The sequence below is a fragment of the Typopeltis vanoorti genome, chromosome 2 (assembly GCF_054136105.1).
Source record: "Typopeltis vanoorti isolate ZY-2024b chromosome 2, IOZ_Tvanoo_1.0, whole genome shotgun sequence".
NCBI lineage: Eukaryota > Metazoa > Arthropoda > Arachnida > Uropygi > Thelyphonidae > Typopeltis > Typopeltis vanoorti.
In genome coordinates this window covers 173,896,215-173,916,638 of record NC_143550.1, presented here as the reverse complement: position 1 = coordinate 173,916,638, position 20,424 = coordinate 173,896,215, and the positions used below count along the sequence as shown (strand labels likewise).

The 20,424-nt window shown below is 33.2% G+C and overlaps 1 protein-coding gene across 2 annotated transcripts in view; it reads right to left on the bottom strand.

Moving 5' to 3' along the window:
* The window catches only part of LOC150109676 (low-density lipoprotein receptor-related protein 1B-like), a 361,753-nt gene that overhangs the window by 129,627 nt on the left and 211,702 nt on the right, over positions 1-20,424 (bottom strand). For both annotated transcript variants that reach the window (XM_090409647.1, XM_090409653.1), the window contains exon 16: positions 10,604-10,724. In XM_090409647.1, coding sequence (XP_090265773.1) covers positions 10,604-10,724 — 121 coding nt within the window. The remainder of the gene's footprint in view (positions 1-10,603; positions 10,725-20,424) is intronic.

Below are 20,424 nucleotides of genomic sequence, written 5' to 3'. Positions count from 1 at the left end.
CCATGTCAGTCTCTAATGATGATCTTATCTGCAAGGCTTGCAAAATGCACTCATCTGCTGATTTGTGATGAGAGAATTTTTAGCTGATGAGTGAAAAAAATAAATAAAAATAAGAAGAGGAGTTTCAGTTTAATCAGTTCTATTTACACTATGCTTATTCTGTTTTGTGTCAAATAGTTTTTGTATGTTTATCTTACTTATCACATCTGGTGGGGAATGCTGGTCATTACACTGTTTTGTCATATCAAGAATACGACCAATGACAGGATAGGATACATATGCATTAATTTAATTTTAGAGAATGCACTGCAGATCTACAAGACAGTCAGTTAATTGCAAAAACACAGCAACCATAGTAAATATGCACCAGATTGTGATAATTAGCTTCTTTCTTACCCAATGATGGAATATGTCGAATTTGACTATCTATAATCGATATTAAAACTTTAAAAGTTGAGAAAGGAGTATTTATATTCCCACAATATTGATTCTAAGCTAAATTTTTATCGATTGTTTTCTGAACTGCTACCATGTTATATAACATGACTGGTTCTGTCCATCCAAGCAATGTTTTGGATCTAATTAGAATTCATAAATGCAATAATGTAGTTATGTATAGACCTAGGGGTTGTATTTTATTAGTATTATTTTTCAAATTTAGGGGATATTGAATCCCACATTGTTTTAAAACCAAATAAGAACCTCAAAGATTGGAATCAGAGAGTTTCATGCCGAATATAGTAAACTATAAAGTATCGGCGAATTACTAGCGTGAGCTAATGCAAGTAGTCCTAGTACATAGTACAATCTCGGGCAACTCGTTGCAAAGGTGGCGGAAGTCTGATCGCTATTCTTAGGTATTTTCCATAATGTAAAAACACATTTCCTAGGAAATGTATGCTGTTATTACATTATGGTGGGAGGTCACTACCCAGACCGGTTTCAGCCTTTTTTGAGGCTTCATCAGTGAGTAGCTAGACCAAGATACCAAAGGGTATAGCAAAAAGACCTTATATATATACTATGCTAAACGAGTTGTCAACCAGGTGCAAGGCTTCATTTCGGCAATATAAACACTATTCAAATTTAGGGCATATTGAATCCCACATTGTTTTAAAACCAAAAAGAAACTCAAAGATTGGAATCAGAGAGTTTCATGCCGAATATAGCAAACTATAAAGTATTATCGGCGAATTACTAGCATGAGCTAATGCAAGTAGTCCTAGTACGTAGTACAATCTCGGGCAACTCGTTGCAAAGGTGGCCCAAAGTTTCGCTATACCCTTTGGTATCTTGGTCTAGCTACTCACTGATGAAGCCTCAAAAAAGGCTGAAACCGGTCTGGGTAGTGACCTCCCACCATAATGTAATAACAGCATACATTTCCTAGGAAATGTGTTTTTACATTATGGAAAATACCTAAGAATAGCGATCAGACTTCCGCCACCTTTGCACCGAGTTGCCCGAGATTGTACTACGTACTAGGACTACTTGCATTAGCTCAAGCTAGTAATTCGCCGATACTTCATAGTTTACTATATTCAGCACAAAACTCTCTGATTCCAATCTTTGAGTTTCTTATTCGGTTTTAAAACAATGTGGGATTCAATATCCCCTAAATTTGAATAGTGTTTATATTGCCGAAATGAAGCCTATTGGCTCTTTATATGTAAATAAGTATTATTTTTATTATTATGTGACACCTCCACAGAGTCAAAAGTCCAATGACTCATCACAGGGGGATACCCCAACTTCACACCATTTGCACTACGTAATCTTATATTCACACAATGTCACAATCCATCAATTATCCACTAACAGTACATTCTGTCTGCAAATTGTGTGCACATGCTGGGGCTGATTTGCTTGTATATAAGATGAAAAACCTAAGTTTCTGGGGGGATCCCCCACCTGCTACCTCCATACGAGAATGGCTAACTTACTTTTCACTGAAAAAGCCAATATAAAGATTCCTCTCATCACAATGAGAATTGAACTCAGACCTTTTTCCAATAGAAGGACACAATACCCATCATTCTTACAACAATTGTGCTATGGGCAGTTTTTATTATATCAAACGTTTTTAATGCTTGCTTTTACAGTGGAAGGAAAGAAACTGCCCCCCCCCCCCCCACATAATAGCAATTTGAGACACATAAGTGAATGTTCTGGTTTACCTGAGAAGAGCCATAGAATTTTTTTCCCTTTGTCCCATATCCTGGAACATGTCTACCTGTAATGGTGAAAATCATGGATTTCATTTAATATGATTTAAAAAAAAAAAAAAGAAGAAGAAAAAAAATGAATATTGTAAACTGGGATCTATAATAAAGCTATAAATAAAGTAATTTCTGATTTGAGCCATTGCTGTGTTCTGATTTCAGTTGTTACGTTTAAACAATGGACAGATGGTGCTCATTTATTTTAGGCTCCATAGGCCAACCGAGTAAGTCATGATCACATGTTCTTAGTTTCGTGTTGCAAGATTTCTTTTTAGAAATAAAATTTAGAAAATAAGTAAATCATACAAATCATATCAAGTGAAGATGCAAAACTAGCCTGTAATCTATCAACTCCACCAAAATGAATGAAAAAGCACTGAATTTGTAAATAAAACAAGTGTACAAGTAACCCTCATATAACGTGGATGTTAGGTTCTACAGAAATGTGCATTATGCGAGACTCAGATCACATAGAAAAAGTAGGGTTATATTCCAAAATCGTTTTTTTTTTTTAAATTATATAAACAACAATGACATATCACAAAAATATATTTTTATTTAATTCAGGTAATTCGTGTAAGTTAAGAAAATATAGAAAATATGAAACAAATACACAGTATAAAATTATAAAAATTACAAATTGTACCTAAACCTCATTGCACATAATACATACATGTTTTAGGCAAAATAAAATAAAGTGCATATTTTAATCATTATCATTGTCTTCAAAACTAACATTTTGTATATGTTCTTTATTTACAAGTGGCTGGACGTCATCACTTGAAATCTCTTGGACATCATTTGTATAATTGTCATTACATACTGTGGCTAGTTTAGTTATCAAGAAGTTAGTAATAAGACCTTGCTTACCACTATGCTGCAATTTTTTATTAAGTTCATAATATGGAGCTAAACAAATATCCAATTGCCTCATTAATTTTCCCGAGAGCACTCCATTAAGGGATCATTATCCGTAAATAACTTCCTAACTTTCTTGCCAAGTCCAATCCTTCTGCTAATTTCTTTAAACTGAATTCTTTAATGGATTCATCACAATCAGAATCTTCGGCATAACTTTCCCTGCCATTTGGTTTGACGTCATATATTAATTGTACCAATTCCTCCTCATTGAAATCCATTTCCCCATCAATTAATTCACTAATTTCGTTTTCAACCATATCGCAAAAGCCCTCTAAGTGGCTATTACTATAAAAATTAATTTTTTAACCATAAACATTTTATACGGTAAACAATTGACATACATGCGTGCTAAAGGGTATTTCCCCTAATATAAATTCACTACTTATAACTATATGACGACATGGGCAGAAGCAAATTTAATGAAGATAAAATTTGATTTTTAAGTCGTGCAGTGAAAAATATATGAAAAGATAAAGGGTTACCACAATTTGTAGACAGCGTTATATCGAAACCACATTGTATAAGTACCGCATTGAACAAGGGTTACAATTTGTAGATTGCATTATATCGAAACCTTGCATTATATCGAAACCATGTTGTATAAGTAGCACGTTATATGAGGGTTACCTGTATTTAGGTTTTACTGAATAAAGGAAAGCTATTAATATAAGTGTAAAGGCCTGTGTAGTTCTGTGGAAATAACATTTCCACAGGGCTAGGCAGCACAAAGAAGTGTTCTGTGGAATGGACAAGTTTTTTTTTTTTTTCCTGTAAACCCCAGTTTTTAATCTTAAGAAAATCGACCATATAAAACACATTATTTCAGACAATAATATAATGTTAGGGATCATGAGGTGGAAGCAGATGTCTGGCATAATCTCTTCACCAGATGCCATTTAAAATCATTGATAGTTTGAGCCATCTTTAAGAGTGGAACTCCAATTGTTGCTAAAATCGTTTAACAGATCAGTGCAATGGACATGTATATCCATGCTATTAATTACTATTTTCCATAAAATGCCTAAAATACATAGCATATTAAACAATGCACTAAGTTATTTATTTTTCAATGGTGCTCTCTCACCCACAAAAGGCTATCTGCAAACATAGTACATTTTGCACTGCGGGCAGGATAAGGAGTTTTTTCTATCAATTTTATATAATAATACATATATGCTAAAAAAACGATAAAGGAAATATCTGTGGGTGTCAGACTTATTGTTATTGAATGAAATAATTCCATTTAGGTCAAACGGAATAACCATTCAGTACACCTAATAAACACTCCTCCCTTACTACCAGATATATTAAAGAACTTTGAAAAAGAGAGACTAACAATGCAAGTCTCTTCTTCAAATATTTACATCGTGGCCATTACCTGTTCGTAGCTTCATTTTTATATTATTTACTATATCTGTTCTGTGGTTTAATAGTAACATTATTTCATCATGTAGTCTAGCTGAAGGATGATAATTATCAATTATTTTCTGGATGGTGGTTTGTCCTTCGAATACCCTTTATCTGAAGAATTAAATAAAATATGAATTGCTTTGTTGTCTAATGGATAAAAAGAAACCACCATCCAGAAAATAATTGATAATTATCATCCTTCAGCCAGACTACAATCTAATATGAAGAGAATTTATATATTCTACCTTAAAGTTCTGAATAGCAAGGATTCTCTACAAATAAAATCTCACTACTTTAAAACCAGCATGAAAGTTGTCTTCTCTCTTACCATCCTACTAAAGATAAATTGCCTCCATTTTACTTGTCTGGTGTTGTCTATCAAGTATCCTGTTCATGTCGACTTTGCTATTTCAGACAGACTAATATTGTAGGATCAAAATTGAAGAACAAGATTACTGGAATCAGAGGATATAGGGCCTTCTTCTCATGCTATTGACACTAGACAGAGTTCATGGGAATCACACAAAGATGTTGTTCAACTGCACAAGATTTAAATTTGATCAACTATTCCTTGAAATGTGTGAAACACATCACTATCCTAATCTTAATCGAATAGACTGTATATCTATCTGCAAGTTCTGAGAAGTAATAGCCATAAAATGTTCATGATTTTATTATGTTTTAATTATTTATTTTTATTGCCAATTTTTTTAATTAATGAACTATATCTGATCTGGTTTCTTGGAACTTTAATAGTTTCATCTACCATCACTCAGCTGTGACTATGACAGGCAAAAGTATGACAGTGGTTAAGTCATTGTTTGAATGTTGTATCAATTCTTGTGCCCCCTGATATTTATTTTGTTTAGCTCCTTTTACACAGAGCTTAGCTCTCTTACATTTTTCTCTGTATTCTTTTAGGGCATCTGCCGACTTATTTGGTATACCTTCTTTTCCAGGACTCCTTCTTCAACTTCTTGTGTCCACCATCATGTTGTTATTTTTCTATCCTTGCTGACAACTTCACCACATACCTCACTAGCTGAATTAATATATTCTTCTCAGTTTACCACTGAGACTCCAAAGTTTGGTTTTCTATTTCTTCCTTAGGAGGTACTAGTATTGATATGTACTCCTCTTTGCATTCCTCTTGAAAATTTTCTAGTACGGTTCTGTAACTGCTTGGTTTATTTATAGCAGTGCTTCTCAAACTTATGTAAAGCCCCCCCCCCCCCCCTGGAAAAATTAAAATATTTCATGGCCCTGATCAAAAAAAAAAAAAAAAAAAAAAAAAAAAAAAAAAAAAAATGTAATACAGACATATTTATAAATATTTATTGTATTTATATTCAATAAAAAAACATACATAGTGAATATCGCAAAAATCAAATGCAAATATTACATTTTTAGCATCTTACATACACATTTGACATGGCACACTTAGTCTTAAAACATTTTAAATTTGTTTTCATTTTTTCACGGCCCCCAGTTTGGGAAGTGCTAATTTATAGGACCTTATATCCTTCTATAGAACCATAAGCACAAATAAGTTTCATTGCCCATGTCTCAATTTCCTGCTATGTATACTGAAGAGGTGCTCAGATTACTATAACAGCACTACCTGATTAAGTTTACATTATTATTAACCTCCTATCAACAATTTTTATCCAAATTAGTCTATTGCTTTTCAGCACTCCACCATTGCCATATCTAACATTTTGTGCTTCTCAGGCACTTCTGCCTGAAACAATCCCATCTAGATCTTGGTCTTTCTCTGGTTTTCTTTCCTGGCATCCTGGAAAAGAACACTTGTTTTGCTAAATTTTCCTCTCTCATTCTGTATAAGTGACCATCATAGATTAGTTCTGCTAACACATTCCCAAATGCTAACAATATCCTCCTTTTCAATATGCTGCCACTGATGTCATCTAGTCACTCCTCTAATCTTTCTCAGAACTCTCATATCAGTAGTCTAATCTTTGATCAAGTGTTTTATTTTTAAACTAGCCCTCAGATGCATAAGTAAAAATTTGTTTGAACACTTGTCTTGTACACAACTAGTGTATGGTTTGACTAATTTCTCTGTTATTCGATATAAATTTATTCAGCTAACTACCCACAATACCAGCTCTATGCTTATTCTGTCGTCTATTTCCAGATTTAACTTGCCATCTTCACTAAAAGTTATCCCTAATTGCTGAAATGTTTTACTCGTTCTATAGGCTCTCTAGAAATGCAGTTGAAGTTTTCTATATTCCTGCCTATTTTCATGGCAAATTTGTTACAGCTGTTATTCAGTTTAATTAGAGAATTCTGGAGACTTGCACTAGATGTGTTTAGAAGTGCATCATCTGCATAAAGCAAAGATGCTATGTTTGACATCTCCAATTCTAATATTAGGCCTAATGCCACTTACTTTCATAATATGATCCATATAGATGATGAATAAGAGTAGAAATAATGTATGTCTTTGTCCTATCCCTAATTTTACATCAAATCATTTTCCTGCATTTTCTTCAATTCTAACTGTTGACTTACAACTTAAATATAGACTATGTATTGCTATGTGTAATGCTCTATTTACTCCATGTAATTGTAGTATTTTGAAAAGCTTTTTTGTAGGCACTTTGATGTATGCTTTTTCTAGGTTTACAAAACTTAAGTATAGATCCTTGTCATATTCCCACGATTTCTGATCTTCACAACCTCTATATCCAGCTTGTTCTTCTCTAAGTTTCTCTTCTAAAATTTTTCTTAGCTTCTTTCAAGTACGTTTGAATAAATCTTACCTAGACTACTCAGTAGAGAAATTCCTCTGTAATTCTCAGATGAGATTTCTACTCCAATTTGGAATTAGACCTTATGAATTATGCAATGCAAAACTTTTATACCTTCATATTTAAGCATTTCTGGTCAATAGGTATATCACATAAAAAAATATAATATACCTAATGTAAATAAAGAAGCATCTTCCTTTATTTTTCAAGAATGTTACACATTTTCTCACACTGAAATTATGATGAATCAAACTTGCCAAAAACTATATTTTTGTAATAAAGAAAAAGAAAATATACAATGATATGCCAAAACAGTGAGTACAGAATCTTGCTAAGCTTAACCCATGTTGTGTAAAATTCATGTTTCCTATGACATTGGCTCTCTTTCTCTCTCTCTCTCTCTGCAAAAAGTGAAGGTTCATGATCCTTGCTCTTGGATATCTGGAATAATTACTGCAACATACACAAGAAATCTAGTTCTTATCTTGGTCACTAACTTTAATTCTGAAATACCATTTTTCACTTTCACCCCATCATAATCAAAAAAAGTAATATCATTTTCAAATTTTAATCTAAATTCCTATATAATAGGAAAAGGGTTGGGATTTAAACAACCAATCTGTGAAAGCAGAAATGTAAACTACAAACAAATGACTAATGATGAACATGACATGACATATTATGGACTATTGACAATTGACTATTTCAGCCATGATATTGTAGTTTAACTTGATAATGTAACTGGCTGCTATTTTACATCCCTCCCCACAAAGAAAATATACAGTAATAACTTTTAATTTTAATATATGAAATTATGAGAAAATGGCAAAAAGAAAAAAATTTTTGCTTTCATTTTCATAATCAGGTCAAAAAATATGCAACACCTTTACTCCTTGTGCACCTTCAAGGAGTAAAGAGAGCTATAGTCCACTTGGGTATCAAGAAAGAATATACATCATATAATATGACTTAGCACCAGTGACCACAAATATTGCAATGCAAATGATCATTGTGGGTCTAATAGCAAAACTGATTGTATCAACTCTATGTTGTTGGACTGCAGAATGATCTTTGTATACACTGATTTAATTATGTAATTCTATCTAAAATATGCAAATTACCTGGATGACTAACTGGATTAAAGTCATTGTTCTACAATGTGTGTGGGTTAAAATTCTGCTGTAACATGAAATTTTAAGAAAGCTCTAGTTAACAGATGATTTACACATCCCAGTGTGAGACTACCACCTTATTAATCACTATATTTGTTCTAGAGCAGGGTTCTGATATACATATAGTATATATTACTGGTGAGAATGATCACACACACACACACAGATCCCAGTAGTACACCCTGCCTTAACATTTGAGGAATGTTTCTGTATCATGTATAAATATTTTTTTTAAAATATTCAGGATTCTTTATTGAAGTCCTAAAATAAGAAACATCACACATAAGTATATAAGATTTCTATATTCCTATAGGGAAACATTGCTCATAACAGATTTTTCATGCAATTAATGCTATTACATAAATTATTAATGCCAATGCATAATAAATATGCTAAGTAGTTCCATCTAGAAAGTTACAGACTAGTGGCAATATGCTTGCAACCATGTTGAAGAGAAATATATAAACTGTTCTTTAATACTAAAAGTTCTTTAATAATACAAAAGCAGTTTTCTATTATTAAAGAACACATTTAAGAGACAGGACATGAAAATTAATCTCATTCATGTTGAAAATGAGGTACAACAACAATTAGTCTTGCATATGTACACTCATATAAAAATATGCAGGTCACCGTTATCTGGTATTACAAAGATTGTTTGAAAAGTTTAGAAAATTTCCAATAGATGGCGACATAATTTGTTCATTCATACCAGTGTTGGCACATATCATCTTTTTCATGACCCCTGCAAAATTTTAGCCACGTGCAACTTGTAGTTCTCATTTAACAAGCATTCAAAATGATTGTGTTCACATTTTTCATAAAAATGGAGAAAAACGCAGTGATAAAACACTTTTATTTGAAGAATTGGATGGCCGTGCAGATCAAAGCCTAGTTAGATGCATTTCATGGGGACTCTGCACCAGCATTAAAGACTATTTATTTTTGGATAAATGAGTTTAAATGTGGTCATAAGTCCATCAAAGATGAAGCACTCTATGGACGTCCGATTGAGGTCACTACAAAGGAAATGATTGACAAAATATATGGAATCATTATGGAAGACCAGTGAGTGAAAGTGCATGATATTGCTGACATTGTAGGCACCTCAACTGAATGGGTATATAATATCCTGCACGAAAAATTGCACATGAAAAAGCTGTATACGTTATGGGGACTGTGATTGTTGACTGTCAATCAAAAACGTATACAAGAACATTTTACGACAGTGTTTGTCGTAAAATGTTTTGATGCATAATTTTTTGTCGTGAATTGTGATGTCATGAAAAGTCATGAATTGATGCATAATTTTTTGCATCAATTCATGACTCTGGATGAAACTTGGATCCACCACTACACACCCGAGTCCAAGCAGCAATCAAAACAGCAGACAATGCCTGGTGAAAGAGCACCGAAAAAAAAGCAAAGACTGTTTTGTCAGCTGGGAAGGTGATGGCCACTGTTTTATTGGATTCCCAAGGAATTATCATGATAGACTATTTGGAAAAGGGCAAGACAATAACAGGAGTTTATTATGATCATTATTGGACCGTTTAAAAGAAGAACTGAAGAAAAAATGGCCAAAGATTTGTGCACAAAAAAAGTGCTCTTTCATCAAGACAATGCGCCACACACTGGCCGTCGCAATTGCATGAATTGAGGTTCGAATTGGTTCCTCATCCACTGTATTCTCTGGACTTGGCCTCGTGTCACTTTTTGTTCCCAAACTTAAAAATTTGGCTCGGCGGGGAAAAACGTTTTTAGAATGAGGATGTCATCAAGGCTGTCAATGACTATTTTGCATAATTTGCCAAATCCTACTTTTCAGATAGGATGAAAAAATTGGAAACTCGCTGGACCAAATGTGTAGACCTCGATGGAGACTATGTTGAGAAATAAAGGGGATTTTTTCAAAAAATATGTTTAACTTATTTTTCTACCAAATTTTTCACTCTTGTATAACTCACTACAAATATAAAACTTTTGATTATTGTCTTTAAACATAGTTTTCAATAAACAGAAAAAAAAAAAAGTACCTTTCAACCTTGCAAGCTATCAATAACTAACTGCATGACATGAAATATATTTCAATATTTCTTACCCTAAAACTGGATTCACTGCTACAGCTGATAAATGTCTGAGATTTTGGAGGATAACATAATGATATTTTCCATCTTCTCCACTTGCATATAATGTAGTTTTTGTACCCCAGTAAACATTACCTGAAATTAAACCTAAACTTTATTAACATGTACATAATTTCCAAAGAGTTATAAAGCAATAAATAAATAATTGCAACCTTTAAGGATGTAACACTTAATGCAAGAGTATTAAGTAGTGCCATGCCATTACTTTTTTTGAAGTGTCACAAAAAATTATATTACTTTTTGTGACACTTCTGATACAAATGCCAAATGACCTATATTTTTACAAAAATAGAACAAAAATGGATATTTCATCATCGTTAAAATGTTCACATTAAACATTTTAAGAAGCTTAATACATCACGGTTGGTGCACTATACAGACCTCATGAGCATTAGCAAGAAAGAAAAGTCAATTGACGATTGAGCAAAGCAGAGGAAACAAGTACACATCATTAGCATATCAGGAAAAGTTCCAAGGAGACTGCTTTTCCTTTAAACCTAGATTAAGCTGTAGATGTTTTAAAATCTGGATTTAGAAAACATTTTCAAGATCAATATGTGTAGCTTAATTTAAAAACAAGATGGCAAAAAAAAAACACAAAACAATGCATTTTTAAAAAAAAAAAAATTTTGAAAAATTCTGAAAACTTTTTTTTTTCATATATTAAAAGTTAGTGGATTAGTATTCTAGAGTTAAAGGGTGAAGATTAATCTTGAGAACAAATCTTTTTGTAGTGACTGAAAAATTTGAATGTGACATATTTAAAATAAAGTTCTTTCATTTCTTCAATTTACTATGCAGTTAAGTTTTTCTTCAAAAATGAAAATATCAGAAATTTGCATGAGCTCTTAGAAAGCAAAAGACAATTACAAAAATTAAAAGCAGCTAAACAAAGTGCATAAAAAAAATGAGACAATGACAAATAATTTTCTGGAGATTACTGAAAAAGCTTAGGAATGGAACAAAATGTACAAAAATGTAAAAGTAACCACAAAGTAAGTGATAATAAAAACCAAAGATAAGGATTTTGGCAGAACATTGGTAATTAATACATTTTGCCTACAGCAATAATATTCAAAGCTAAATGCACAAATACAGAATAAGAAAAAACATATATTGGCTACACTGCAAAGTTAGAAGGACCTTGCAGAAGGCCGAATCCATATGAGTGAAGTAGAGCACTCACAGTATCCATCTATAAAAATGGCCAAATTTAAAAGTGAGATTTACAAAGGAATTTTTCTGATGAGAGTTTAACACACAAACATGCTGGAGATGTTAAAAAAAATGCTGAGAAAGATGAGGAAGAACAAGCTTGGTTCAGGCTAAATAGTATTTTCACAAATTATAATAATTCCTATTATTATCTAATGACACAGGCTAGCTAGCTAATAGATAATAACAGCACATGGGACCAAACCTGATAATAATAAACCTTTCTTGAGTGAAATTTTTCACATTAAGCAATCTCCCAGGACAAGACTGCAACCAACAATATATTTTGTCCTATTAGCCTATATCTCACACCAGACAGCTTCAAATGAACTATTTCCATCAGATCTACACTCTTCCTTAACTTCTATTTTTGTTGGTTGAAGTTCTTCAGCTACCAATAATACCCCTTCTCCTACCCTGTTTCTTCTATCTTCTCTGAAAATACAATATCCATTACATTCTATCTCTGTAACTACATTCTCCAACAATCAGGTCTCAATGATGCCAATAATTTTTGGCCAAGTTGAGCTGACCAATGCTATAACCTCCCCTCCTTTATTTCTGATAATTCGGGCATTGATGGATACATTTCAACATCCCCTTGGGCCCACAGTTACCCTTACATAATGTCAATACCTGCCCATTCAGATTCGAAACCTGGAAAACTGCATCCTGCTCATCACAATTATTCCTGTACCTATACTTATCTATCCCAGGGGAGGCTGGACACATGCTTGATTGCCCCCCCCCCCCCAATCTACTTTCCCTAGTTTTGCACTTCCAAACTGTCACTGAACATCACTTTCTCCAAGCATCTAACTCCAAAACCATTTAAGTACAGTCCATCAATCATATACAAGTACTTAAGTTCATCAAATAACTGTTGAATATAGATAGAATTGAGATGTTATATTCAATGCAGTCGAATTTTTACATATATGACTAAGTATGTCAATATAAATTTTAATTCCTTGAATTATAGGGCTTCCAAAATAACTAATGTTGAGATTGACTCAAATGCCTTTTCAAAATCAATACATGCTACATTTATTGATTTTGAACAAGGGTTTTTAGTATTAATTTAACTTTTCAATGATTTGTCTTATTACATATATATGATCAACAGTGTTGTAATTTTTTCTGAATCCTGCTTGTTTTGGTGGATGGCAAAAATCTAGTTGCTAATGTTTTCTGTAAAAAATCTATATATTGATAGGTGGAAAATTTTAATATCTTCTCTGTGTCTCCCTTTTTAAAAATTATAATAAGGATAGCATTATTCCAACTCTGGTATTCTCTGTCTTGGGCAGGATGTATAAGTTTTATTTAATATAGTTATAACTGGTTCACCACCTGCTTTCAGAACTTCTATTGGTGTCTCATCATCACCTGGTGTCTTTCCATTACTCATGCTACCTTCTGCACACTCAACTTTTTTTAAAACATCACGGCATATTTCTTCCTCTTCCATTAGGGGTATTATATTTTTGTTTTCATATTGGTTTGTCTTGGGAATCACCATATAATTTAACATAGAAAGATATTATTCTTATGATCTGTTATTTATCTTTAATTATTCTCACTTCTTTTAAACCCATATTGTTTTCTATTGTTTGTAATTCTTTTTCTGAAATTTCTAATTTCTTATATCATCCTTTTACTTATTGTTTTATATAGCTCTGAGAATTCTATTCTATTATCTAGATCTCTTTTCATTTCTATTCTTTTTCTGAGAAGGTTTAAGATTTCTTCAGATGATTTTCTTTCATCCTTCTTTTGATTAATTCTGTGAATTTCCCTGGCATTATTTAGTAGGGTTTATCTCAGTTATTAATTGGTAGTTATTATCAAAATCTTCATTTATATTAATATTATACAACTTTTCTTCTATCTCTTTCTGAAAGAACTGTTTTTTTCCTAATTTTTCCAATCACACAACCAATTATGATCTAACTCCAGAAGCATCTCCTAAAATGACCCTGTTTAAGAACTCACTTGTCAAGAAAATTATGGCAAGGGTATTATGGCTAGACATCCCCCTTGGTTCACTTTCGGTGAATACAGAAGTATCTACAGAAAGTGAACTAAACTGAAATGATCCTGATACCTCAGATGATGTATTGAACATTTTTACAGAGAATGGGCAATGGCTGTCCATATGTTACAAAATCAACTGGTAAAGATAAACTTGATAAAAGTAAGTCCTTAACCTCTTGGAAATTGGAAAAGTGTACAAAACAATAGGAAAATTTTTACAGTGGAACTGTTGTGTTTCACTGAAATATCAATGATATTTAAAATATTTAAACCCAGTGAGAACCACATCTTAAGGTATTTCAATGTTACGATAAAGAGCCAAGAGGCTATTTTGCCGGTGGCATAAATTAAGTTAAGGGGATAATAAATCCCTCATTATTTTAAAGCCGGATACGAAACTCAGAGATCAAAATCTAAGGGTTTCATGCCGAAGAACTATCGGCAAGTCCAAGTGTAAGTCAACACCTGGGTGGTACAACACTAGGGCAACTCGGAGCAAAGGTGGCGCAAGCTCCGTCACTATCCTTAATATTTTCTCATAATGTAAAACGCAGCTCCTAGGAGATGTATTACTCTTTTTTTGTTATGAGGAGAGGTCACTACCCAGACTGGTTTCGACCTTTATTGAGGTCTCATCAGTGAGTTTACGCCGCCGAAAAAATAGCCTCTTGGCTCTTTATCGGAGTAATAATAATATATGGGTACACAGGTTTGGCAATTCATTAGTAGGGGTATATGTAAGTTCGGTTCATTTAAACCTTGGTATTATCCAGGTCTACCTACTCACTGATGAGACCTCAATAAAGGTCAAAACCGGTCTGGGTAGTGACTTCTCCTCATAATGTAAAACAGTAATACATCTCCTAGGAACTGCGTTTTACATTATGAGAAAATATTAAGGATAGTGATGGATCTTGCTCCACCTTTGCTCCGAGTTGCCCTAGTGTTGTAACACCCAGGTGTTGACTTATGCTTGGACTCGCCGATAGTTCTTTGGCATGAAACTCCAATAGATTTCGATCTCAGAGTTTCGCATCTAGCTTTAAAATAATGAGGGATTTATTATTCCCTTAACGTATTTCAATGTTATTCATAAGGTAAGAACTGCAGATGGTCCTGCTCATGGTAGCATTGTTATCCTAGTGGGTATCCATATTTCTTTCCCATGTGTCCAGCTTAATACTGCTCTGGAAGTAGTAACCTGTGCAATGCCTGCCTGTTGAATATTTATTATTACAATATGTTCCATTTATTTACCACCAGGTTGTGAATTAAATGAGACCACTGCCTTGTTAATAACAGACTCAATACCTTTTTCCATATGCCTACCCACTGCTGCTCTGCAATAAATCTTACAATCTGCTACCCTACCATTCTTCCACTGCTCATATGGGATGTCAAAGAGAACATTAAATGGAAGTGATAATTTTCCTGTAATCTACACACTGTTTCCCCACAGCAATCATATTCTTCTACAAAGATGTTAATGTGGAAAATTGACCAAGCTGAATAGAATACTTTTTCCTATCCTGAAAATTTAATGCTGAAGTAGTTTGTCAAATACCTATCAGTGAAGTATGTAGCAGATTAAATTAACATAGTAAGTTAATAAGTAGCAGATTAAAAAATAATTATAAATGTTGGATTCAATCTACATCATCAATTAATTAAACAGTCAGTAGTGCAAAAATTGTATGGGATAAAATCTAGAAAATATTAGGTAGAACACACCATTTGTCTACCTTGAAACATAATGCAGAACTTTCGTCAACACTTAGGGAGAAAATTTTGCTAGAATCTCACCAACCTCATATCCCCCTGAATTTTTAATATTGAAAGAACAACAAGATAAGCAAACTTACAAATGGGTGAGCCAAACAATCAGCTATCCATTAAGGAAGAAACTAAAATTGATTATAAGATGATAAAAACATCTTCGATCATCTTATCTGGATCTCCTATAACTACACAAAAGAATACTTACAGTGGAAGAGTTTCTGGATTCTTGGCATAAGTCATTAGTCACTGATCTCAAAACCAGGAAAGGATCCAACACAAGCAAACAATTATTGATCTGCTGCTCTGACCAGTTCTTAGAAAGTAGGTCTGCATGTGCTTCAAGAGAACACATGCAGACCTACATGTGCTGTCAGATTGGTATTTAGAAAGCAACCATCTTCTCTCCAACATATGATATGGTTTTCACACATAGCATTAACATTAGATTGTTTGGTCAATTTGTAGAAACATGTATAAGAACTGCATTTGAGAAACAAGAACATCTGGTTTCAATGTCCTTTGACTTAAAAAAGCTTATGACACAGTCCGAAGAATGGAATCATATTAAAAGAAGTCTTAAAGTGCACCTTCCTTTTTATTATAAACTTTCTGTCTAGCTGAGTCTTCCAAGTAAGAAGCATGTTCATACATATCAATCAGAGGGTGTTCCACAAGTGTGACACTCTTTAATGTCAAAGTTAATTAAATCACTGAACAGCTTGGAGCTATAACAGTGGAGATAATGTGCACACTTCTCGCATCATGATTTAAAATCAAACCATCCATTTTCCTGTACCTCCTTCAATTCTAATTGCTAACTTATGGCTTAAATAGAGAATATGTATTGCTCAATATGTCCTATTTACCTCATATAACTGTAGCGTTTTGAGGAACTTTCCTCTTGGCACCTTGTCATATGCCTTTTCTGATCAACAAAACTTAAATACTTAAATAATGTGGGAAATGCTAAAATGTTCAATCCAATATAATAAAAAAACAATAACCAAAAAAATTTCATCTTGAAATAGTTTTGGTCATCATATATCAAAGACCTATATAGCAATGAATTAGAGTATGACAAAAGTTAAGACTTTTGTCATAACATACCCTTTAGACACACATGATAAGAGTCAGGTGTGTCTAAAGGGTTTCTTTTTGTTGGCGTTCTGCCATCATGTTCTGAATCTTATTGACTGCAGATGATTCTTCCAGATTCTTGAAATTATGAATCCTTCATTCATGTTGAGATAAGGATGATGAATCAGCATCTCACAAGCTTCATTGAATTTTCTTTCAAATCAGGTTTTGGAACTATTTTCCTTGTGTTTGTCTTTTTATTGCTGATTTTCACACCAAATTTATTCTATTCTATTTGCTCATACAATCTTGCAAACTTGTACTGGAGTATAACATCATCTGCATAAAGTAAAGAGCTAAAATTAACATTGGAAATTTTGATATCAGATATAATATCACTTTCCTTCATAATGTTAGATCCTGAATGGGGGACTTTCTAACAAGTTGTTCATTCAGAATCTAAGATGAAAATTTAACTAATTTACGATAATACCTGCACACCAGCAGAAAGTAAGAAGGACTTTGTTTGTTGTATATGAGAACGTGCATTAATATGTGAAATGTATTAGAAATATTTATTGTCAAATGGAAGACTAAATTAGAGAATTATGTCAAATTTGTGATTTTTGTAAAAGAAATATTAGCTTAAATTTGTGTCCTAATAAGCTATCTAAAATAACTTAAGTCGCCAGACAGATAATGAGTAACAATTCAAAGGTCACGTCCGAACCGCACATATCGATCATAATGCCGGAGGGTACAGCTTATGCGGAAAGTGACTTAAGCGCATTTCCACGAAAACAGCACCTAACAGCAAAAGAAAGAGCAAAGGATCAACTTAAGGGTGTTAAAAGTAAAGGGTCGTGCAAAAAAGGATACAGCAAAAAAGAGGGTGCTTGAACACAGAATATAAGGCAACGTGCACCATATTGCAGGGCTTTTTTCAGGATTTTCATCTCAAGGATTCTTGACTGGTGGTGGGAGAAAAGATGAGCCAGCAGGGTGCAATGATGTCGGATAGCGGGCCACTTTCCTGATTATGCTGGAGAAGATTCCACACAGAGCTGTATGCGAATCATCAGCCTATGCAGAATCGTGCCAGTTGCTCGATGTCCCATCGAAAGAGCGGAGATAGCCCTTAGTCGCAGCAGCAGTAGAAAGGACGACGTAGCCACAAGGCCAGGCGATGAGATAGCCAATCGAAGGATGACCAGAACAACATGTGGTAATTAAGAGACTTTCGGAAGGAACTGGGTGATGTAGAGATCTTTGTTATATGTTACAGAAGTGATAGAAGATAGAAATTTGTGTTTGAAAGATTTCGTATTTGAAACAGCTAGTTCTGTTGGACAAGGAATTGTCAGAAACAAATCTCCAATTGAATGTGACTGAAATGATTAAGTGTATTTTGTTTAGTAGATAACCTTAATTTAGAAAGTAACAAGTTGTATAATATGTACTTTATGAATAGCATGCATGAGAAGATCTTAATTTAGTGTAATATTGTCACTGCTGTCATTGTTTTGTATGATTAATACTTTGATCTGTCTAAGTGCATTTGATAAATTTAGAATTGTTTATCTGTCTTAGCATGAGATTTAGAAGTTTTAGTATTTTGATTCAATTTAGTTGTACTTGTCTTTTAGTTCCAATAAACATGTTTTATTGCACATGCCTGAGTCATGCCTGAATTCGAGATATCAAATTACCACTTATGAAATTAGAACCTCAGCGGGAAGAATTTCGGATATATATATAAGAATAGATAATAGGTCACGACTGCAAAGTACCAAAATCTATATAACTGTATATGAATTGTATATTAGAGTGTATGCCAATGAATCTAGGAATATTTCCCTGAGCTTGAATTATTTCCTGTTATAGGATACTGGCTGGCGCAGCATAATACAAATTTGCCAGTATCTGAAGAGGAAATAACCCTAGATAGAAATAAGTTAGGCTATACATTAGAAAGATAACAGAGATTAATGAGGTACGTAAGTTTAGAAATTGTAGAGAAAACAATGACATAACAATAATATGATCCATATAGATAATATAATATCAATTTAATTGCCGACTTATGGCTTAAATACAGAATATGTATTGCTCAATATAATGTCCTATTTACATCATATAACTGTAGCGTTTTGAGGAACTTTCCTCTTGGCACCTTGTCATATGCCTTTTCCAGATCAATAAAACTTAATACAAACTCTTGTTATATTCTCAAGGTTTTTTTCAACTATTTATCTTAAAGTGAAAATCGACTCCACCTTGTTCTTCGTCAAGCCTCTCTTCCACAATTTTTCTTTGCCCTTTCTCAAGTATAACTTGTATAAATCTTACCAAGAACACTCACTTAGTAGGGAAATATCTCTGTAATTCTCGATTTCAGTTTTTTCCCTCTTTCAATAGACTGATACTATGAAAGCTCTGATCCAATCATCTGGAATTTGACTCTCTAACCAGACTTTCTGAATTATGCAATATGACCACTGTAAAATTTTTACATTCTATAAACACTATTGAACAACTATTCGCTAAACAGTTTCTTAATTCCTTTACAAGGCGCTAATTAAAACTTTTCCTTCCCATTCTTTCTAACACACGCAGACTCTTTACTGTACATAAATTCATATCCTGCCCTACTTTACAAATAAATGTTATGGCTAATAACTACTAGTAAAATTGAATTACAATATGTCTGTGCATTATCTTAATCCAATAGAGCAGCACTACTTAAAACACATCTGCATTCCTCCAGTTGATAGTAAAAGACTGCAATTCCAAAGATGCAATAATTTCATAAGTTCTGCTTGTCAACAGAAAGCATTACTGTATGAGTATGAAGGCAGTCTATACTGACAAGAAAAACAAACTTTTTCTGTGACAATTAACAGATAAAAATACTATTAATGGGTGGTATATAATGGATAATAGCATAATGTGAAGATAGAGGATTAAGCAGCACAGATAGTGGGTTGTGTGGTGCCCTCCTGCAATGAGGCCTTGGACATGTCATAATAAATTTAGATGGATTATCAATATCTACAGAATTGTACTTCACAATGTTATATTTCTTCCCTAAAACATAAGAAAAATATTGAGCCAGAAGAGAGGGTAAAATTTACTTAATCAGACTGATAAGATTAAATAACAAAAATAACAACTGGAATTAAGAAGGTTAAATAAGTGTTCTAAAACGAAGGACAATAAGTATATTGCACATTGTTATTTTATGACTGACTTTCTTTTGGCTTAATGGACAAATTAGGTCTAATGCTGTCATCGGTTTCTGTCACAAGCTACAGCTAGTACTGCAGAGTGTTCAACTGGCTGTTTTAAGTCTCACCACCACATCCATCATGTTTGGGATTTTCCTGTGGGTCTTTTGTCAGTTTTATTTGTAAGTACCTGTTTGATTAATTGGTCATCTGCTCTTCAAATGACTAAACCACTCAATTTTCTTGCTTCTTATAAATGATAGAATATTGGGTCTTTGAAACAGGTTATGTCTTCATTCATACAATCTAATATTTTGATTGTAAAAGGATTCAAAATTTTTTCTCAATACCTTTCTTTCATATGTGATGTTTATTCTATTTGTTGTTGTTGACCATGTTTCACAACCACAAGTTAATAATCAGTTACAGATAGCTTAAAT